This window comes from Pararge aegeria, chromosome 22 (assembly GCF_905163445.1).
Source record: "Pararge aegeria chromosome 22, ilParAegt1.1, whole genome shotgun sequence".
In the NCBI taxonomy this organism is placed as follows: Eukaryota; Metazoa; Arthropoda; class Insecta; order Lepidoptera; family Nymphalidae; genus Pararge; species Pararge aegeria.
In genome coordinates this window covers 6,108,685-6,132,660 of record NC_053201.1, presented here as the reverse complement: position 1 = coordinate 6,132,660, position 23,976 = coordinate 6,108,685, and the positions used below count along the sequence as shown (strand labels likewise).

At 35.3% G+C, this 23,976-nt stretch overlaps 2 protein-coding genes across 2 annotated transcripts in view; one reads left to right on the top strand and one right to left on the bottom strand.

The window, feature by feature from the left end:
- The window catches only part of LOC120633930 (neuronal PAS domain-containing protein 4B-like), a 208,435-nt gene that overhangs the window by 59,841 nt on the left and 124,618 nt on the right, over positions 1 to 23,976 (bottom strand). The window contains exon 6 of the mRNA XM_039904340.1: positions 22,220 to 22,393. Within this exon, the coding sequence (XP_039760274.1) occupies positions 22,220 to 22,393 (174 nt within the window). The remainder of the gene's footprint in view (positions 1 to 22,219; positions 22,394 to 23,976) is intronic.
- LOC120633931 lies at positions 12,771 to 13,592 on the top strand. Its single transcript, XM_039904341.1, has one exon. The coding sequence runs from the start codon at positions 12,857 to 12,859 to the stop codon at positions 13,502 to 13,504; it is 648 nt and encodes a 215-aa protein (XP_039760275.1). The 5' UTR covers positions 12,771 to 12,856; the 3' UTR covers positions 13,505 to 13,592.

Below are 23,976 nucleotides of genomic sequence, written 5' to 3'. Positions count from 1 at the left end.
GCGAATATTATGATTTGTTCTTCCACGAATATGGTTCCAGTTCGTAACTGAACACGGTCCTGTTATTTATTCCACTGTTAATGACGAAGTCTAACATATTAGCCACGGTTTTGAATAAACTTTACTTTCATCATTATCATCATCTTCGCGTGAAATCTTTAAAGCGTAGTTTGGTGCCCAGTATGCGAAAAGTTTTACTGTTCTTAGCTACGATTTGCATCTTTGCGAACCGGGTTCACTCTTTACTGAATCTTTCTTTTTGCAAATGTCAAAAGTAACTAAGTTTTCCTCCATTATTTATATTTCTTTACCAAATCGAATAATTAAGTTAGTATTTGATGTGAAGCTATTCCAGGTAATCTTAAGCATTGCTTAGACTAAGATCCATTCAACAGACCAACAGATCCATCAGTGCCATTTACTCAGATCTCCAAGGCCTCTAATCTGCTAAGTAGTACCAAATTTGCTAGCTCGCAATCGAGAAGCCTAGTCGTTTTCAAGGGTGGAATACACTTGACCATCGGAGTAATATGGATCTTATTTGCATTGAATTAAAGCTTAAATTTACCTACAATTCGTTAGCTCGGACTTTTGACAGAAAGTTTGTAAAACGAAAATAAGAAGTACAGGATTGGCGACTCTAAAACGAAACATTTGCCGGCCGACTGTGGGCAGCGACTCTGAGTCTGCTTTCTGAGTCCATGCTGTGGGTTCGATTCCCTCAACTGGAAAATATTTGTATGATGAACATTAATGGTTTTCAGTGTCTGGGTTATCTGTATATTATAAGTAGGTATTTAAAGTAAATATAATTATTGATATACACTTTCATATACAACCTAATGCGTAGGTACTTCACATCTTATATTGGTGAGTATCTAACGTCGTTGTCCAATATAATATAGGTACTTAAAGCTAGGATTTTTATAACTCTTAAAATGCCTATCCTTAGGTTTTTTAAAACTCGTACTGGACATTTTCTTCGTTTCGTATCATCTGCATACCCTGTGCATACCCTTTATGAACGCCACTGCCTATATAATATTTAAACTACAAAAATAAAAGTCAAGAATTTGCGACCCTATTCGGTACTTTTCGAAACATTTCACATTTAAATTCCCTCTTATCGCCTACACATCTTAATCAGTCAATCTCATTACAAGCGAGTGGGCATGGCGACGTAGGGCGATCAATCGTGACTTATTATCTTATGAGTCCGAATCAATCGGTAAAGTCCACTCGGAGGTGAACAATGGTCCACTTTCTACTTCGATACAGTTGTCGTGACTCCCCGTGACCCGGTCATGGACATTTGAATTTGATCCTTGCTAAATATATTTGAAATAGCGGTGCCTAGTGGGACCGAGCTTATGATATTTACCTCCACCGTTAAAGCATGTATGACATTTAATTAAATTAAAAACGCACATAACTCTAAAACTTAGGGGTGTGTACCAGCGAACTGCGTGCTCTGAGAGGGAACCCGAATCTCTAACCGGGAGGTCACATCGGGTATATATAGCCTCATAGGTCAGGTTAGGTTAGGACAAATAGATAAATATACTACGACAATACACACATCTCCATCTAGCCCGAAAATAAGCTTGTCTTATAGGTACTAAGATGAATGATGAATGTTTCTGAATAATATACATAAATACTTATAATATACAGATATACCCCCAGACAATGAAAACATTCATGCTTATCACACAGACATTTCCCAATTGTGGGAACAACCCTTGGACTCAGAAAGCAGGGTCGCTGTCTACTGCGCCAATGGGCTGTAAAGCATAGATTGATTTATAGGTATGCCGCGGTGCCGGCAGATCAGAATACAGCTGTCACCACCCCTCCTCTTTCTGCGAGTGTCGTACGAGGCGACTAAGGACGAAGGGAATGTAACGGAGAAAGGGCAGCAGCGTCCGGTACTCGAGCGCGACAGTGTCCGGCTCTATTGGGACCGGTCTATTATTACCGACAGGACAATCCTGGCTAATAAGCCAGATATTGTGATAAATGACCGGGCACAGTCTAGGGTGTTTTTGATGGACATCACGATTCGGTATGACAAGAACCTCGTGAGAGCTGAGACCGAGAAAAAACGTAAGTATCTTGATCTATCTCACGAGATTATCGCCATGTGGCACGTGGAGTCCACTGAAATCATCCTTATATGTACGAATTGGTATCCCAGTTAGCCTAGGTCAGATGGTGTCATCTAAGGCAACTGGGGTTCCGTGGCAGCTCAATGGCAAGATGCAGAAAGTGTTGTTGCTGGACTCGTCTAAGATAGTCCGCCGTTTTCTTAGCCTGTCGCCCTGACCCCCGGCCGTCTGGTCTCCCCTGCCGGGGTGTAGTCCTCCGCTCTGTGCAAATACGTATTTATGTAATGTATAATTGCATTAATCTCTATGTTTCTAAATAAGTGTCTTAATGTTGTTTTGGCTCACTATATGTACCTATTTCTGTACACTGGCGTGAGAGTAAATATCGAATAATAATAATCATTTTATTTCAAGCACCTTATAGGCTAAATTTGTTAGTATTACAACTTACTTTCTATGTTATTACCAAAAACTAAGCATTTAACTTAATCACTAATATAACTATCGATTATGCTGAATGTACGCGAGTCAAAGCTGCTTCATTCCGTTTGAAATGCCACATCAATGACCCACGTACTTGCAGTCTAACATACTCGCAATCATTTTCGCTATGATAGGTATTATATATTAAATATAGGTTTAAGAAATCAAAATAACTGTGTAATAGTTATAGAACTAATTTATGTCCTCAGTCTATCTGTCATATCTTTACGCGACAGTAATAACTTAGCTTTGACTGTAATCAACATAAACACAGCACTTGATCACTCTGGGTGAACATTAAACTGTTTAAAATATGAAGATTTACTCTGGAATGATTTTATTATTCAGTTATTGTGGTGCTTTGCCGTTTATAGGGTCTTTAATGTTGCCTATCTAGTGAAAGGCGTTGGATTTTGAGCCTGGTGTGATAATTTTGATTTTATGACTCGGTTGTTAGTATTTTGTTACTACGGTTTTACGATTTCAATCGAAGTATTGTTAAGTGAATTTACAATTGTAATGTAGACAACTGTTATGTTATGGAATTGGAAAAGGTATCTAAGGTTATATATAAAGTTATAAATTATAGCTATGACCTGTTAGTTGCCTTAGTTTAAGTTATCATGTAAATTAACTTTACTTCCACCGTCTACGTTAACGGAAATCTGTAATTTCAACATGTCAACATTTTACGACTCTTTGCAGATTTGATAAGTTTACGTTGCTCCAATTTTAATTTTAAGCTTTAATTAAATTGATTTAAATAAGGGAAAATTTTAATTAATAATACACTTTGGACATCACATAATATACAAGAACACTCCCGATTTATTCACTTTCAAACAAGTTTTCGGCAAAGGCATCCGTTCGGACACACACACACACATTATGTCGATGAGCTATAGCTAAAAACATGTCAGAATTTGGTGGTTTAGATATAATTACTTGAAAATATTAACGATTTACGAAACAGATATAATATCAAAATGGATAGAAATGTTAAACTTATACTACTAACACAATCCTACAGATTTAAAACAAGTCCCGAATACAACCGTTAGAAAGGATTTGTAAAAAAAAGGTTGTGAGCATTCAGGCGGACGAGAGGTGTGTCCTGACGTAACATTTCGTGACTGAGAAGGCTGAGCGTGACTGCTCTGACCGAACTTTTTGAACTAAAATAACTTTGCTGTTATGTTATGCCTGCTAAAAATATTGTTCTGATAATGACCTCAATCGATCAAAGTACTTAAAGAATTTGTCAAGCTGTCTAAATATATCGGAAACTAGTTTCTGCAACTTCATAAAAAAATTCATTAAGTTTTTTACAAATCCCGTAGGAACGGTTTGTTTTCCTTGGAAAAAACCTACAAGTATGTTACTCTCCGGCCTTTCAATTAACTCTATGCCAAAAATCAAGTTACTTGGTTGCTAAGTTAGGGCGTGAAGGAAGGACAAACAAACAAAACAAACTTTTTTTTACAATTGAACCAATTAGATTACCGGAATGAGCCCGCAGACTATGGCAATTAAAAGTTTTACTGTCAAACCTTATAGCTAATTTCAGGGTGTCGGTTTTTTGTGACGCGCATTGTGAAAATTTACTCTTATCAATTCTCCCTAACGCGCCAAAAGAAGAATAACTCCACAAAGTCTACACCTTAATATAACACCTATATCTTTATACAGTTGACAAACAAGACCCAGTAAACTACACAGTTCCCTATCAGCAGGCTAGGATGGCCAGGAGACAATTATCTTCCCGCGGAAAGGATAACATTTTATCTTCTCCCACAGCTGTATCTAGAGTTCAAAGCACTGTCGCACAAGCCATGTGCGTTTTAAGAAATTAAAATATCACTTGCTTCAACGGTAAAGGAAAACATCGTGAGGAAACCTGCATGCCTTCGAGTTCACCATAATGCTCTCAAAGGTGTGTGGAGTCCATTATTCCGCATAGGGCCAGCGTGGTGGACTACGGCCTTAACCAGTTCTCATTGTGGGAGGAGATCCGTGCCCAATAGTGGGCCGGTAATGGGTTGATATGATGTTGAACTTATTATCGTTGATATAATTATAAAACTTTAATTCTAAAAGATCTATAGATGGAATTGGATTTTAAAATTTAAATATTTGGAATAAGGAGTACGTAACTGCCATATTATACAGGGGGTATAGCAGGTTAACCCGTTATCATCTTAGACTGCATCATCACATAGAAGCAGTAAAGGGCGAACTTGTAGTTGAATAAAAAAAAACAGGTCCTGCAAAGTGACGTCCTATATCCAGCTATGTAAGTTGGCTCTGTCACAAAAAGCTCTACTACTACTAAAACTTACTCTTCTCTTCTGTTTCAGCGTGTAATTAAACTGATGTCTTGGCTCTGCACTTGGCAAAGTCAAAGCGGTAAACCGTCGAAATGTAGAAATTATTAAACTGCTAACAATCTTAGGTTTGAAATATATTTGGTTACTGAAATATTTTAATCCTGAAGGCAACAATGCAAACTAATGGCAAAAGAACTGAATTTTTATATCCTTTAATAATAATAGAAAGTACCATTTAAAATGCCGGGTCAAAGGCATAGCCAAATGACATAGGTGTGGCCGTATGACATAATGCGAATTAATTCAAACCCATTTGCCATTGAGCCAGAATATACTAACCTACTGTTTTACATTCGCGGTGATAGCCGAAAGGTTAGGGCCGTTGTTAAAGGCGTGTAGACTAGGTCTAAACCCTTCTCATGGTGGGAGGAGACCCGTGCTCTGTAGAAGGCAGGTAATGGATTTTTAAGATCAACGCTATACGTATCAGGATGTGAGGCAGTTGTGTAATAGTCGTCTGCTTTTTATCACTCGGCATAGAGTCGTGACGGGCTGACGTCACGTGATGGCAGCCTGCGCGTGCGCGCTTTGCCCGAATTCACACCGGCTACACGACTTCATGCGTTTCGTTTTTTATCCCCTCGGGCATTGCCATCGTCAGTATTTTATTATTATTAAAAACTGGCTGAGAGCAAGCTGGGCTTGCACACGAAGGGTTCTGTACTTAAGTGCTACGGAAAAATTCTATTAAGGGTATGGGCCCAATATAACTGTTAGTCTGCTACCACCTTAGACTGCATCATCACTTTCCACCAGATGAGATTGCAGTCAAGGACTAACTTGTAGTAGAATAAAAATAAATAAAAATGCTTAAGCACTTTGAAATGTCAAATTTGTATTCTTGCAGTGACTCTACCACTGGTTCGGAAGGCTGACTCTACTTGAAAACTCAGCACTTGCATTTTTCCGACTTTAAAAATTTGCGTTTACCATTAATTTTCCCATGTTTTCAGAAATGCTTCACTGATACCGGATGTAGAAGCAACCTTGTCACTTCACTCCACAGTATTAACATTCTTAAGATCGTTCAGGATACGGTTTATGCACTAAAGGTTATACAAGTATGAGCAAAACACACAACCATTCCACCACAATTATTCAGCCAAGCGGCGGACAAGACAAAACGAGCAAAAAAGAAATTTGCCAAAGCGAAAAATAAGGACACTAAATCACACTCGGTAACACGTCTCCGCTTCTCCAATCCCAAATACGTAGTGCACAGTGTTTTATAGACGGTATTCAGATAATACATCTTATTGTAGAGTTCAATAAATGAGGAAAGAATAAAACTTCTACAAAGTACCTATATGTAGTCTATAATACCAAGCTAAAGATAAAACAAGACGAAGTAACATACAATTAAAAAAGCAAAAATAAGACTACTAATTCACCAAACAGCTTATATAACTGCCTACAGTGTGCAACTAATACATTTGAATGGAAGGTAATATTAAATTGTCACCTTAGCCATTAGCATTAGCCATTAATACGGTTGATGCACTAAAGGTTATACAAGCAAAAGCTAAACACACATTCATTATACCACAATCATTCAGCCAAGCGGCGGACAAGCCAAAAAAAGAACAACAAATAAAATTCAAAACGAAAAATAAAGCCACTTGAACCCTCACGGTAACACGTCTTCATTTCTCCAGTGCTAAATAAGTTGCACACAGTGTTTAGTTATAGACCGTTTGCAAATAATGCATCTTATTGTAGAGTTCAATAAATGAGGAAAGAGTAAAACTTCTACAAATATATGTAGTCTATAATACCAAGCTAAAGATAAAACAAGACGAAGTAACATACAATTGACAAAGCGAAAAATAAGACTACTAATTCACCAAACAGCTTATATAATTGCCTACAGTATGCAAATAATACATTTTAATGGTGGGTAATATTAAAGTGCAGCCTTATCCATTAATACGGTTGATGCACTAAAGGTTATACAAGTATGAGCAGAACACACAACCATAACACCACAATTATTCAGCCAAGCGGCGGACAAGACAAAACGAGCAAAACACAAGATTGACAAAGCGAAAAATAAGGCCACTAAATCACACACGGTAACACGTCTCCACTTCTCCAGTCCACAATACGTTGCGCACAGTGTACTGTATACAGTATGCAAATAATACATCTTAATATAGAGTGCGGTGGCTCGCAGTTTTGTTATTACAATCAGATGAATTTACATTTCATAAATAAATGCATCTCGGGCTGCCCTAACGACGCCTCGCTGAATGTTTTTGTATAAAATGTGCCAGTGTTTAATTTAAATAAGATGCACGGAGTATAGCGGGTGTGAATTTTGAGGTGGTTTAGATTTCATTGCATTCATGCTCGCCGATCCGCACTTGAATGTTGTGGTGGGTCATGTAATTTGTTACGTATCGCAGTCCCGGGTTCGATTCCCAGCAATATGGTAACTCATAATTTATTTATTTATTCTCTGGTCTTGTCTGGTGGGAGGCTTCGGCTGTGGCTAGTTAGCAGACTTCCACAAGACAAAAAAATTTATTCGAGGAACTAAGAGAGAGATCCAACGGCAGTCTTACACTTTTCTGAGTGATAAGCATTAAATAGGTATGGAATTAAAAAAACCGTTAAAATTGGTAATTTATTAGCCATAGACACGCACAAAAGAATTATTTTCCATCACTCAATATGAGCAATTACCGACGATTTTGAATCAAATGAATTCGGCGTTTGAATCGTACAGAGACATATCATTTGTACGCGTTCTCACGGACGCTATAAAAATCTAATAATCTCAGAACCTCCGAACTAACACGTAGGTATATTAATTCAAATAATGACCGCCAATGAGCCTTCTTTCGTCATACGGCGTATAGAAACCATCAAATACATATAATTAGAGGCATCTATAAACTGAGGTAATTGTAGCGTCTTCTTTAATTACATTTTGGTATTGCAGATGATGTTATGAAAGATTTTACCTGTTTCACTAACCTATTCATACTGTGATAAGTTGGAATATTGAGATTCTCTACATTTTTGTAAACCATGAGCTCCCGGTTGAGGCTCCGGTTGTATATTATTAAATAATATACTCGTAAATATTAATTATTTCTAAGCGATAAGCTATTTCCATCTTTGTATTTCTGTTATTCTTTTAGTACTTAGTAGATGTGTACAAATAAATAAATTACTATTTAGAGATATAGTGGTTTTATTTTTATTTAAATCAATAAAATATCCTTGCATGCCAGAGAAGTGAGAGTTCAGACGCACTTAGCCGCGTGGTGGATTTCGTCTTACCTACCTATACCCTAGCACTAAGTACTATTACTGTTTTCCTTGTATTTTTCCTATTGTGTTGCGTTGCAATAAAGTTTTTCTATTCTAATCTATAATGATAAAAGAAGTCTACTAGATCCAAATTTTATACGCCACATGCATATATAACTTTATTATATTCTAAATATGCCGTGTGTTAACGGCAGATAAGATTACAGTTTTCACTCACTCTCCTCTTTCTGCGGGTATCGTATGTATTGAGGGAAATGGTTAACGAACAGTAGCGTCTGTGTTACTACTATAATCTACTGCGATCACCAAACTGTCAATTTATTTGAATTTCGTGTGATTAAGGGCAAACCTACTTGGGAGAGGCCTTCGTCAAGCTGTGAACTGTTACATACTCTTAATGATTCTTAATAGGTACTTATTTCGCGAATGAATCATAATATTTTGATTTCAACATAACATATCAATATTGTCAATACTATAATACTGAATAGCTTGTAATGATGATACTGAATCATTTTTTTGTATCTATACTCGTGACCTTCTCTACCTTGTTGTTGTCTGATTGCCACATTTTTTAAATGCATCTGCCATTTCATAAAATATTTTAAAATTAAATAAGTAGGTAAATATATTTAAGAATACTCACTTTGGTATTCTATTAAGTAAATCTAAACTATTTGGATGGATGGATGTTTGGTGCTCAATCTCGCCGAAAAGGTACGTACATAATGTATTTTTGTGCAATATAGTGTAAGTACACTATATTGCACAAAAATACATTCAAAATAACACTAATACACCAGAAAAATATTTTCACAAAGATTAATATGTAGTGATTGGGTCAGAGAATAACCTAGGCATAACAAAATTTCCATGTAAACGAAGTCGCAAGCATCAAGATGTGACTTATAAAATGTTCAAGGTATATGCCCTATATTCTTCATTACAGTCCAAGACAAGTTCACAGATTTAATATTAAACTCATTATTTGTATACCACAGATTTAACATTCATTTTTCTATCTTGTGAGAGATGAAAGCAGAGCTGGATGCTTCCAAGCAACCTTGTCAAATTCATCAATTGTATAGTAACAATGTGAAATGCAATCCCTATCCTTACCCCTATCCCTATCCCTATCCCTATCCCTATCCCTATCCCTACTAATATTATAAATGTGAATGTAAGTTTGTTTGTTACGCTTTCACACAAAAACTACTAAACCGATCATCATGAACTTTGTACACATATTCCTGAAGGTATTAGAAGTAATATAGAATGCTTTTTATCTCGATATTGAGCTCAGTTCTTTGGGAGAGGGGACAAAAGTGTTTGACGATTTCACACCATAACGCCGTCAAATTATAACCGATTTAAATAATTACTTTTGTACTTTAGAGTTTATAATGTCTATTTTGCCCAAATTTCGTGAAGATCTGATGAATGTGATTGGAGATAGAGGACAGAACTCCTCAGCGGACGGCAGCCAACCCGTCATTTAAGGCTTAGCTATCCTAATTACATAAAGTGCTGCCACATTTATGAGGCCTTCAGTGCTAGGACTAAATAAAAGTTTTCTGAAATGTTCTTCGTTACCTTTAGCATATGAATCAACTAATAATGCGATTTGGATTCTTCCGCTTCTTCTTAGCGATTACTATTCTTTGTTAGTGATAGGAGGAGCTGAGATTGATTAGACAGTTCTTTTTAGATATTGTTTATTATGTGAATTGTTTTTATTTTTTTAAACTACACCAAATCTTTTTTTATACAAGAATACACAACTTAAAAACTTCAGTAGAATTACACCTAAATCGAATGCCACATGTCTTTCGAAAAACAAAAACAAACGCAGACGAAGTCGCGGGCAACAGCTAGTACAACTATATAGTTGTACTAGCTGTTGCCCGCGACTTAAAACCTATATGAGAATGACACCTATATGAAGAGTAACCTATATAGGTTACTCTTAAACGTATTCTTAAATTGAATAATACACCGAAGCGTCAACTTATAATAAGAGTCAACAAGCAAATCTATAATGCCAATCCAAAGCTTTTGACGATTTTAATATAATTTAAACCTGAGACTATTTTCAATAACTTCTAAACGTAATACTGCGTTTCCTGTTAATACAGATGTATGTGCATACCGTACTATTGGTCATAGAAGCAAGAATGTTTTGCTCTCTGAACGATCCGGGCCGTTATTGTAATACGGAATAAGATTAGTATACTGGAACCGATAGACGTACCGTCCGCAGCGAAATGTAGAACGTTTATAGATTAAAATTTGTAATATATTACACCAAGAAAGAGTGAAGCATATTATTTGGTACATGTAAGATAGGAGGGTAAAAAATAAAGATAGGGTAAGCCAGTTTAAAAAAAAAGCGTTATTGCAGAATTTGCACTGAAATAACGATTGATTAGCAACCTGATTAATACATTAAAAATTAACATTAAATATCGTTTAACAAAGACTCTTGAGGAAATTTATTTTTCATTTTTTAATAATGCAATGGTTGATAAGGATTTTTCTATATTCCACAGATTAGATAAACTGGAAAATAATACCTATTCCACGCAGATTACGTTGTATTAAACCACTAATCTGTGAGTATTTTTTGTCCGCATAGTCCGTAAAATAAGTCCGTGCAATCAAGAAGAAGCCTGCAAGAACGCGGTTGCTTTTATATAACATCATTTTAAAAAATTTAGTGCACAAGCCTCCGAACAGCCTTGTCATTGTGAAATTAATCAATTTTATCTCGATGCATTGATGTGTTTTAAATCCTATACTGTTATGTGAATGTTTGTTTCCTGGTTACCTATGTTCCGCTCAGTGCAGGCTGAAAAATGAACTTACAATATAATAATATTTCAGCTTTCATCCTTTAGATAGACATATGATATTTATATCCTGGAAAATCATCCGAGATTTTTATGCTGACGGTACAAGTCACATTTGAAGCAGTTGCACAAGTTTCTTTTGTCATTGTATAATGATGCCTAACGTTTCTGATGTTTTGTGTGTTGGAATGTGCTTCGATTAGACTTATGTGCCATACAGAAATGGATTATTCTCTCACTAATAACCACCGATACTGTCTATTGACACAATAGAACGTCTTTATTGCGTTACATTAAGAGCTAAATTCGATTGAATTCATTCTAATAAGTGTAAATATGGCCAGATTTGCTATGACCCTGTGATCGATGATCTGACGGTAGTCTTTAGTTAAAACAGCTGTAATTGATGAAGAGAAAGGAGAAATTTGATTTACTGTATTCCAGTGTCAAGCTTAATTTTGTTCTTGATAATTTTAATAAATAAAGCAAAATTGCTTAATTCCTACATATATAATAATAGCTATAGTGTTTTTTTGTTTGTCGTTGCTTCACGCCCTATTTAATCAAACTAGGCACTATACTCGTACTTTGAGAAAGAGTTGTTGAAAGAACGTATAATAAAAAAATGGCACTATTTATTAATTTATTTATATAACAAACAGTTGTTAAATAAAGACTTACTCTTCTATATATACTTAGTTATATATTGAATGTTCAACTCATTAAAAGGCCATCACAACATGCATTTTTTTACACTTATCCATCAATATAAATGAATTACATGTCATATCATTTCACTTGTGTTTTATAAATCGTCGAGAAAAAAATATAACAAATTAAAAAGTATAATAAAAAAAAAAATTAAAATTGTAAACTAAATTGAGAATTTAAATTTAATTAAATATATATGGACTAACTAACCTGCTTATGAAGTACTGCAAGAATTTTATATTCTTTTTATAATCATGGATGCACTTGCAAGTAAGTTTTTTTTTTTTTTTAATATGACAAAATAAATATAAATGTATAGGCAAACAATCATTTATTTTTTATTGTAAGTAAATGATATTAAATCTATTTGTATAATAAAATCGAAGACTAGAAGTTGGAAATAATCCAGAATATATTCCGCGAATACTAGTTATCACCTTACCCACAAAGACATCACATTAGTCCTATTTAAAATCAGGATTGTAGTATTTCCTAAATACTGCTATAAAGGTAAACCTTTGACCACCATTATCATAATCATCTTCGATTTTAGGTTTTATAATTTAGTTAAGTTCTAATAATACTTTCCGTTTACTTTTATTTGTAAATTTACGTAATTGCAACTGAAAACGGAAAATAATTACAAAACATAATAATACTTATATTATTACGTCAACAATATTTTTTACTAACATTACGAAGGCATTACGACGCACATAATATAACACACGCCGTTATTAAATGATAACAATAAACAACATCCTATTCAATCAATTAGGAAGGCAAAAAACAGCCATAAAGTATTTGTATCGAATTGTCGAAAAAAAGATGCGATAAAAAATATTCATACTACTTAGCTTACAATCTACGATGAGTGCTTGACAATTAAAGAATATTTCAATGACAGTTAAATAAAATAAAAAATAAAACATCTAAAGCGTAAACAATAATGTATAAATATTCAAAGAGTTTTATAGAATGTATTTCCGGGATTCTATGACAATACGATAACAGAAAAAGAAACAGACGTTAACGACCTATGGACAATCTTTCAAAATTACAAAAGGTATCGGTTTTGAGAACCATGTTAAACTTATTGTTTTATTTGTATCTTACATCGATTGTGAGCTGCGTTTTAGATATGAATGAGGAACAGTTTTCGTATATAGCTAATCATTTATCCATAGAAGAGTGTAGCAAACTTATTGGATCCCTGCAATTTACGGCATATGATTTTCCAATTAATCTCAAGAGTCTAGAAACAATTCCTAATAATGCTACATGTTTTAAACTATTAGCAAACTTCAGCAAAGGCAAAAAACCGTGGCGGGGTGAAAACAAAAGTCATGAAGTAATAGCGCATAGGCTACGTCAAATTGGCAAGGGCAATCTAGCAGATTGGCTTGGAAACGCCGTTTTCCATCATCTCGCAAAAGATATTAATGATTCGCTACTCCAAAATCCATTTGCGGAGAGTTGTACTCAAAGTGCACTTAACACTAAATTACACCAAGATAAAGAAACGTTCGGAGAAGCGGAATGGGATCTCATCGATATTACTTTATGGATAGTGTTAGCCAGTTTACTTGCAAGCCTGGTTTTCTCGTGTTGTCGTATATTATGCCTATCTTGTACGAGATGTAAAAGACAGTCGACAAATGAAGAGATGAAAGTGCTATTAAAATAAGAATATTCCTAGAAGCGAGAGTGACCACGGCTTTTAATGATGAGTTATTTTATAATCAAAACAAGATTGCCCTTTGAATCCCATTGGATTTATGTTTGGCTGCGAATAAAAGTAATACCTAGCTAAACTACTTATACCTATATAAATTATTTTAGTGAGCACGTTATTCATTTTTAGATCACATTCTGAATATTGAAATATACTAATGCTTATATAAAATATCCATACTGAAATTTTTAATCACGAACTGCTTAAATGCATATACCTGAGTACTTGAAATCTTCAAATTTATGTTAGCTTACGTGCGCAAATGTATCTATAAGTATGTCTTAATAAATTTTACGTCATCTGTATAACATACATTAATATTACCTTTGTCAACTTTAGTTATCAAAGGTTCCATTTGTAGAAATTGTTCCAGGCATTAAACTTAATAATTGCATTTATGAAGATGTTTCATTTATATCATTGTGCAATAAAGAATTAAAGTTTTTGTATACATCAGAAAAACTTACGCAAGTTTAAAAAGTAAGCATAAATAATGAGAAGGACATAGTGAGCGATCGGAACGCACAGGCTGTCCTGATTGGGGCCTAAATGTCCCTCTGTCCACGACCTGCCCACTAACAAGGTGGTTTCGGGATTGCGCGTACCCCATCGCCTGTGTCATCTCGCCCAGAGTTTGATAAGCCTCATTAGTGGCCCTCTTCTTAACTTCATCAAGCGATACAGGGGGTATCGACTCCAAACTGAACGCGCTAACTATGCGACCAATAGTTCAGTATTATACAAGTCTTTGTAGTGTAAGTGTTCAGAATGTCAACCATTGTTTTTATTATCTGTTTCCAATTAGTGAACGCAAAGTTTATTGCGAAACCGAATTGGAAATTAAGGTCCATTTGTCAGGCGTATCGAAAACCATTATTCAAGCGAGATTTATATTACAAATAGGTGTTAGGTTATGTAGCTTTCAAGCTTTGTTGTTATTGGTTTTTCTTTGCTAAACCCGTAGCCAATTAATGTCCAGGTTGGGCAGGTTTAAGGGAACAGACCCACCACGCTGCTCCAATGCGGTTTGTTGGGCTTTAACGACTACTGTTACAAGTGGTTAATAACAGGCACTGACAGCTTAACGTGCTGTCCAAATACAGGAGTTGAGACTGCCAAATTCCTAACACCAGGCTGGTACTGAAAATTCTTAAACCGAAATCACGCAATACATTGCAATTTTTTGCAAGACCCGGGATTCGAACCCATGACCTCGTGATCTATAGTTGAACATGCTAACCATTAGACCAAAGATGCAGTTAGTTATATATTACAACGGTAGAATTATTACATATCCTAAGGGACTGTAGCCTTTAATGAACGCCATATCAGACGAGCGAGGCCTGATAAAACACCATTAATAAGCTCGGACATTTCTCCCGCGGACTCATTCCTATATACTGATTGATATCGATTATGAAATGGAGTATAAAGTGGCCATTATTCAATATCTATTTATCATAATGCATTAATCAGCCGCATTCATATCCAGGGGATAAATAATAAAAACATTCATAACTGTTTCGTTTACGTTGTTGAATTAATTCGACGATTTATTTGTATGTTGATTTTGATTCGGAAACTTTGCCTAGTATGTCGATTAGGTATAATTGGACAATATATTTGTCGATATTGCTTGCAATTAGTTTTCTGACTTTTAGATAAAGTAAGTAAATAATATTTACGTTCTTTTTTAACTCTATTACCTACCTAACTCTAACTAATTACCCTCTACTTGAATCATATCCTTAGAATGTTAGACCTAACTATACATTGCATTTGAATTATTGTAGTTGTTATTTGTTTTTTTTTTACAGATTCTTTATTTAGTTCGATTAACAATTAACCTCTACTTGAATCTACATATTCTTAGACGTAACTATATTTGTCTTATTTAATTGCATTGCCATTCGTTAGTGTAAGCAGAAATCCCTTTACTGTGAACTATTCATCTGAACTCTCATTTATGCTAAAAAACATGTGTGTACTTATGTACACGCGTTAGAAATTTTACTTCTTTGGCGTAACAAGATAAAAATCTTTTAAAAAAATTTGTCTTTCCCCTTTTCCTACGTTTGTAGAAAAAACGACACTAAAAATTGATAAAAGGTATTGTTTGAATTATAAATTATAAAAGTCAACGGTAAAACCTTTTTAAAAAAATTAAAATGTTGACTATAGCTAACTTCATGATGTCGGTTTTTTGTGACGGTGTGCGCGTGCATCGTTAAAATTTAGTCTCACCATTTTTCCCTAACGCGCCAAAAGAAGTATAACTTCAAAAAAATATTTAAAACAATTTTTATTTTTACACAAAAATCAATAGGCAATCAATATAATTTAATCTCTAAGTGCCTTTCAAAAAGATGAGTTATATTTTCAGTCCTAATTGATAGAGAGGTAAGAAAATTAAAAGCAATATTTCGAATGTTAATTAATACATTAAAATCGATACCGCAAGAAATCGAAACAGGTCGAATGGTCGTATCAAACTTAACATCGGGTGTCTACGCATCATTCAGATTATTGTAACGTCACTCAAACGGTTCCGTCGATAAATGAAATTGATGAGAACATAATTAACGAGTTTACTTTCAAATCTTTTAAGTTAAGTAGTTAATATTAAAATCGCCAGTAACATGTTCGGATTACACATTACTTTTTAAGGTTCCGTAACTGCTATAAAAGCCAACCAGAGGCTTTAGCCGTCCTTAATTCGGGTATACATACCCCCCTTAATAGGGGGGAGTCCTACATAAACTCCGTCCTGCCCAAGGGAAGGAGGTAGCCACTAAGCTTGTCAAAAAGTTTTCTAAATATAAAAAATATCTAAATTTGTTTTACTTATTTTTCAGAGCACGGGTCTCCTCCCACAATGAGAAGGGGTTAAGATCGTAGTCCACGCTACCCAGTGTGGATCGGACTCCACACACGTTTGCTAAACTCTCAGGTACGCAGGTTTCCTCACGATGTTTTCCTTCACCGTCGGAGCAAGTGATATTTTAATTGCTAAAAATATCGCACATAACTTGGAAAAGCTAAAGTTCATTAAGCAAATTCAAATTAAAAATTTCTTTATTCATGTAGGCCTTTCACAGGCACTTATGAAGCGTTTATACATATATGTTTACGTAATTGTAAGGGGATGGTGATAACTTCGTTCGCCAAGTTAAACCTAAAGCTACGAGGGTTCCAAACGCGCTCTGGTCTAAGAAGAGCCCACAACAAACTTAGCCGGGTAGTTTTTTTTTGTTATCACCATCTCACAGTAAATTTATATGAAGCTATGAAGCTAGAGCAGTTCGTGTAAATCTGTACGTGTATCTGTGTTACAATTTATAATTTCTTTGATTTTTATTATAGAATGGGCAAAATGTGGCATGCAGAAAATTACCTACACGTACTACAATGCATACGTTTGCAAAATATTGTTATAAGTTTTTAAGAAAATGGAACTTAACGTGAGCGAAACGATAGCGAAGCCGCGGGCATTATTTATTATACCATAAATGTCAAAGTAATACTTTCGGGCTGTCCTTCTTTCACTCAGCAACTACGTTAAGTAAATACGTAAACGCGAGCAAAACCAAACACAGAGCAAGTATTAAATATTTCAAGTTTAGCTGAAATTACAATTTTCTTTATTACTATTTCACTTATTTAAATTCAAACCAACAGTGAACCAAATAGATGTAAAAGGAGTTAGCTAAAAAGCTTTCAACAAATTCATAGACCTCTAAAAGCAAACGTATAATAAAAAAGGTTACACTGACGGACAAATTGATAGGCATCAATATGGCGGAGTTATTACTGGTAATTGAATAGCCACGGTAGAAAGTGACGGTGTGAAGTTCGACCAGTTTTATGTAATTACTTCTGGGGGTCATAAACTTGTAATGAGCTGTAGCAGATGAGATGAATTTCTAGTTCACTGCTAATACGAACGTATCGTTTGACCTCAAAACTTTTACTCTGTCTTTACGGAAGCATAAAAAATACATATTTTTAAAGCAATATTTGACTGTGGAACACCATCGCCTAAGAAAAGGGTAATAAAGCAGGGCATGATAGCAACTCGTCCCGCAAAATGCCGTCCTGTGTCCGTCAACCTGAGGCAGGTGTATGGCAATAAAGATTTTCAGACCGGGACATAGTATTGCAACAATTCTGCATTGAGGCAGAAAAAAGCATGGCGGTATAACTTACCTGGAGGAGCTCTATCACAAACACCTCTACTACTAGTATTAAATAAATAAATATTCTCCGACAACACACACATCGCCATCTATTCCCAAAGTAAGCGTAGCTTGTGTTATGCGTACTAAGATGACAGATGAATATTTTTATGAATAATAGACATAAATACTTATAATATACAGATAAACACCCATACACTGAAAAACATTCTAGCTGATTTCGCGACTTCGTTCGCGGGGATTAAGATTTATTTTATTTCAAATTATTTCAAAGCTGTCTGCACGAGGCTTAGCTCGTAAACAATTTTCCACTTTTCCTCGGGAACTACTTAAGGAATCTTAATAAATGGTAGCATATATTCTTTTCCATATCAAACGCTACATGTATGCCAAATTTCATCCAAGTCCGTTCAGCCTTTTTTGCGTTATTGAGTAACAAACATCCACACTTTCACATTTTCAATATTAATTAGGATATACATAAATACTTATAATATACATATAAACACTCAGACATTGAAACTTGACACGTTTATGTTCATCACACAAACATTTTCCGAACCCACAATCGGACCCACGGCTATGGACTCAAACCAGGGTCGCTGCCCACTGGGCCAATCATGGGTACATATTTTATTAATAAAATATAAGTAGTCAGAATGTAAGCGTTGATAGCCTAGTGGTAGACTCACTTGTATGTTATACGTATCAAAAGTGCCATCAATGTGCCTATTTGAATAAAGAAATATTTGACTTTAACTTTGACTTTGAGATTGACTTTGTTAAGGCTTCGGCCTCTTTTTCGGGATAGGAGTTCCCCAGCATGCATCTCTTACTTTCCAGAGTAATGTGCGTTTTAATTTATGCGATTAAATACTAAAGTGTTATCGAGTGCGGGTTGGTAAAGTTCACTCGCTTTTGGGATTATTATGGGGAGCTCGGAGGCAAGCAAGTGATAAAATAAACTGCCTTACACTGCAAAAGGAAAGAGTTGAGAGACTGAGATCGTTATTACTTCCCCGGTGAAGGAGACTCTATGCACTAAGTTCCACTTTGAATTTTTTTGTTTAGTTACTAATTAGAACTAATTCCTAATTCCTAAAACTATAAACTTATTTTAATATATAATTATTTATTTATCAGACAACAAAGATCCATTAATTAAATTACAAAGCTCAAATTGATATTGTTTGAAGTTTAACATAATCGCTGTCGTTAAAAAAGCTACTTATAAAATAAGACATTATAATCTCTACCTAAGAAGTTCACATGCATCGAAACAACGCTGCATCCACACCCACGCCCAATAAGTGGTTTACAGATAGAGGGCGAGTGGACGTGAAATAACAAAACATTCTCAGTCGCGAGTTTATTGTCTCCAATTAATATTCAAGCACGTGCTACTCTCCTGAGGACGGCGCAGACATAACGCACGTATGATCTTTGCGATTGTCGTCAGACTGTCTGAGATTATATCTTGCTTTCTTAGTCAAATATAACTAAACTTTAAGGACCTCGTTAATAAACTAAAAAATATGTTTTTTGACCTTTTAAGTGCCACAGCGTTAAAAACACTGCGTTATCTGACGTTTTACGGAAAGTAGTAAGGCCCTAAATTCTTAAGGTGTTTTTAAAACGTTTGCAATCTGAAATGTGTGTGTGCAATAAAGATTTCAAACAAACAAACCAACTGTTTTCCGAGATTGTATTAATAATTGTATTTATATTGTGAAGTTGTTTAATGATTATACCGAAATTAAATATCCGCAGGATCCGTTTTTTCCTAGTATACTACGTCCTTTGTCAGCCAATACATTGTTAAAATTAATTAAGGCAATAGATAAATAGTTAGTAGCACTGATGTGCCGTCAACACTCGGTATAGTACCAAAACCAATAAATAACTAACATTAATTTAGTGTTTAAAACGTTAAGTTTCAAAACAGCACGTGTCTCTTAACTGTATATATTCAGATATTTTTTAAAATTTAGTCGTGTCTAGTGTCTGTGTCTCGCTGGGTGTCTCATAGTTTTTGCCGAGCGCTAAAATGCCCCACGTCCGCTCGCTAATCACTTGTATATATCATCTTAGGTGTACTTACCGCGTGTTCTGCAAATTGGTTCAGGTAGACGTTCATTTAGATACACCGCGACAACTATAAATTGATGGGAAAGGGATACCCTGCTTTTGGTATGTGGACATGGCAACTTTGTTTTTATTTCGATACAGCAAGCCGGGCACAATTACTACTACTTTATGTGAGGCATTTAAGAATGATTTATAATGAATATAATATATACTGCATATAACCCTTATTCTATCCTTCTAATAAAACTGTAACTGGAAGATTTCTGTACATTTAATATATTTTGAAAATTTTGACCGGGGGATGCTTTATAATCGATACTGAGTCCAAAATAGATTTTAATTTATTTTTTGTCTGTGTGTCTCTCTGTCCGGACATCACGTGAAAACTACTAAACGGATTTAAATAAAAATGGGCATAGTGGTAGCTGGTAGTTCGGGTCAACATATATGATGTTTTTTTAACAATTTTACTTCATCGCTCCGTTAAATTTGAACCGATTTTAATAATTCTTTTTCTATTTGAAAGTGTATATTATCAAGCATGTAGTATCTAATTTTAATGGAGATCTGATAAATATTGTCAGTGATAAAGGAACGGACGGATAAAGGACTCTTTAACTCTTTAAGGACTTAATAGATAACAGCAAATCGCAAGGCATATGATACAACGATCGAATGCATGCGTACCATCTTACTAATACTATAAATGCGAATGAAATAAAATAATATAAATATTAAGTATGATAAATTCATTTTAAATTATTGAAATTGAACCTATCGCTAAGAAGTTGCGACGGGTACAGAGTAACACGTACGGTGACGACGGGCCGCGAATAACATAGTTTGGAAATAAAACTGGACCTGGTAGGTAGAGTTGCAATTAGTTTCTAAGCTTTTTTAAGATATTAAAACGATTTGATGCAGACGAATTTGCGCGGGTTAGCTAGTCTATCTTTGCACAAAAATCCGTTGCACAGTTTAAAAGATTCCAGCGTACAAACAGTGGGAGAGTTTTTGTTTTATACTATTTATAGATTATAATACCAATGTGTCAGTTATTTAAAATAAGTGGTTTTCTGTGATACATGCGCGTATCATTTGTTATTTAAAAGAAATGCTAAGTAGCCCTCAAACGAGTTTATTTTTATTACTTTATTTGCAATTAAAATATCTTTTGGTTAAATTGTAAAGCAAAACATCGTGAGGAAATTTTATAAATTTAAAACGCTTATAAAAATTTTCAGAACCTAGTAAGAAACATCATTTTTCCAAAGACTGATGTAAAAGGCTAACTAATTTCAGAATCGACGGTAGGAGAGCCGTAGCTTAATTGATTAAAGCGCTCAGGCCGCGATTGCCAGAGAGTCGCAGTTTCAAATCCTGTCGGTTCCGAGAATTTTTATATGCCTTTTAAATATATAATTCCTCCAAATGTAGGTAAAAACTGTCATAAAAAATATAAAATTATTGTGAGGAAACCTAAGAATTCTCCTTTACGTTCTCAAAGGTGTGTGAAGTCTATCAATTCTCACACGGCCAGCGTGGATAACGGTTTAAACCCGTCCCATTAAGCAGGGAGATCCTTGCCCTGTAGTGGACTGGTAATGGGTTGTTAATGACGATGATGATGAAATAAGGAGAAGAATCACCTATGTGATATGGGCTATTCAATTCCAACCTTGTATCGCTAAAGGGACAACAGAATTAGTTAAGAATTTTGACTTCAGGGGGAGTTAATAATCTGTATTGGTGATTTTGAAAAACCTTATCAATAAACGTGGCATAATATTGGAATAGTTATGTATATTTATTTATTTATTTATTACTCCCGTTTATTATTACACATTATATATATATATATATATATATTTTGTATAATAAATATATTACGACAATACACATATCGCCATCTAGCCCCAAAGTAAGCTTAGCTTGCGTTATGGGTACTAAGATGACTGTTGAATATTTTTATAAAGAATATACATAAATACTTAGAATATACATATAAACACCTAGACACTGAAAAACATTCATGCTCATCACACGAACATTTTTCCAGTTGTGCGAATCGAACCCACGGCCTTGGACTCAGAAAGCAGGATCGCTGCAAACTTCGCCAATCTGCCGTCATTATATTTGAATATAATATCCACTTGTGCGCAAGTGTTGATAAAGCTGTGGGAGAAGTTAATTTTTTATCCTTTCCCCGTTGAGTTAACTGTCTCGTGCCGATTCTAGCCGTGCTGGTTGTTATAACACAACCCGCTTTACATTTGGGGGGAAGTTTAACTGAGGATTCTATGCTTTGTATCCCTCCCCCCTAATCGAGAGGAGGCCTGCGCCCATCTGTGGAACATTAGAATATTGAAAATTATCACTTTACCTTCTGATCACCAAACCGCATCTGCCGCCTTGCGTTCCTGGCAACGTTCATCCGGCATAAGAAGACCCTGTCTTCCCCGTCAGTCGGTGCTCTTGACAGCTCAGACCTGACGGTTTGCTGGTCTTGCTTATCTATCACGTCGTATACGCTATCTCCGTGAATGAGCAGATCCTCCTGGTAAAGAAAAAGAAGATCAGATATATATTATGTAAGTTGGAATTGTACTAGGAGTCAGTACATTGCAGAAGATCTGTTTGGTGTGGAGTATAAGGATTTATAAATTAGGAAATTATAAATTACTTATTATTAAAATTTAAATTACTTGAATAACCTCACAATAATAGTTGTAGGAAGAAAGATGACAAGACAACGCTCTGAAATTTTTAATATGTCGGCCTGTGTAATATTTCGTTGCACTTATTGTGGAATACCACACTAAAACCAGAGACATAGCGGAGGTGCCGCGTCCACGATTAAAATAATTCCCCTGCGGTCGGCACACTGATGAAAATGTCGAAGCAATCTCGGTAAGTATACGCCTCTTTAAAATAAACTTTGCTTTAACTTTGCGGCTGCGAGGCGGTTTAGGTTTCCGCAATTATTATTGCTGAGCCAACCTTTTGTTTTAGATTCAACTACAAATAAAAACTGCGACATCTTAGCTTAGATGTACGTAGGTATACTTGATGAGCTCTTCTAATCTAGGAATTTTGATAAGATGCGTGATGCTAAGATTTTTTAAATTACCTGTTTTTAGGATTTCGTATCGAAAAGTAAGTTTTGAACTCCAGCCTCATTTTCGGCGGTACCGACTTCATTTTGGTACCGCCGAAAATGAGGCTGGAATGTATGCGCCTCTAGAAGACTGTTTAGAAGTTATGTGCGTTTTAAGCGATTTAGTATCATTTGCTTTAACGGTGAAGGATAACATCGTGAACCTGCATGTTTTTAAAGGGATTTGCAGTCTAACAATCCGCACTAGGCTAGCGTGGAGGACCACTGCCTGGCCTGTTCTCATTCTGGGAGAGGACCCTTGCTCTGCAGTGGGCACTGGTCTGGTCTGTTAAAAGGTTGATATTGATGATAACATCAACTTTTGCAAAGGGGAAAAATGGGCAAATTTTACCGAAGATTAAGTTCGAGAGGTTTTATTAAAGGCTTGATATGAAAATTACAAAACAGTATTTTATTCCCTGATTGGGATTAAACTCAGCTCTTTGGGAATTCACAATCTTTTACTGGTCTGGATTGAAGGCAGGCTTAACTCTGCAGGAGATTGCAGTCAAGGGCTATTTTCAAGTGGAATTAAACTTTGCTGTGCGTAAGTGTGATAGCCAAGCAACATGTTTGAAAGATAGACTATTCAAAATATGGATTCTTCATATCCAACAAAAACAAGCATAATACCTTGTAATATTTAATATCTCAAACCACCGGCGTAGAATATTTTACTACGGCACCATTTATATCAAATTTGTAACGTAAATTACTGGATTCGCCCTTCAAAACGCCGACGTCGCTGGCCAGACAGGGTTAATAAAATCGTTGCACATTCTCTTTGTTTTCTTAATACTAAACAAATTTCAATTACCCCAGGTCGGCTTTATTATGTTTATTATGTTTAATTAAATCATAGTTCTCATGCAACGCAACGCTCTCTTGAGTTGCGTTTTGACGGGATGCAGGGTTGGCACTATTAAATTATGAGGTACCAGAATAAACAGCATTTACGTCCACAAATAAACAAAAATTGTAAA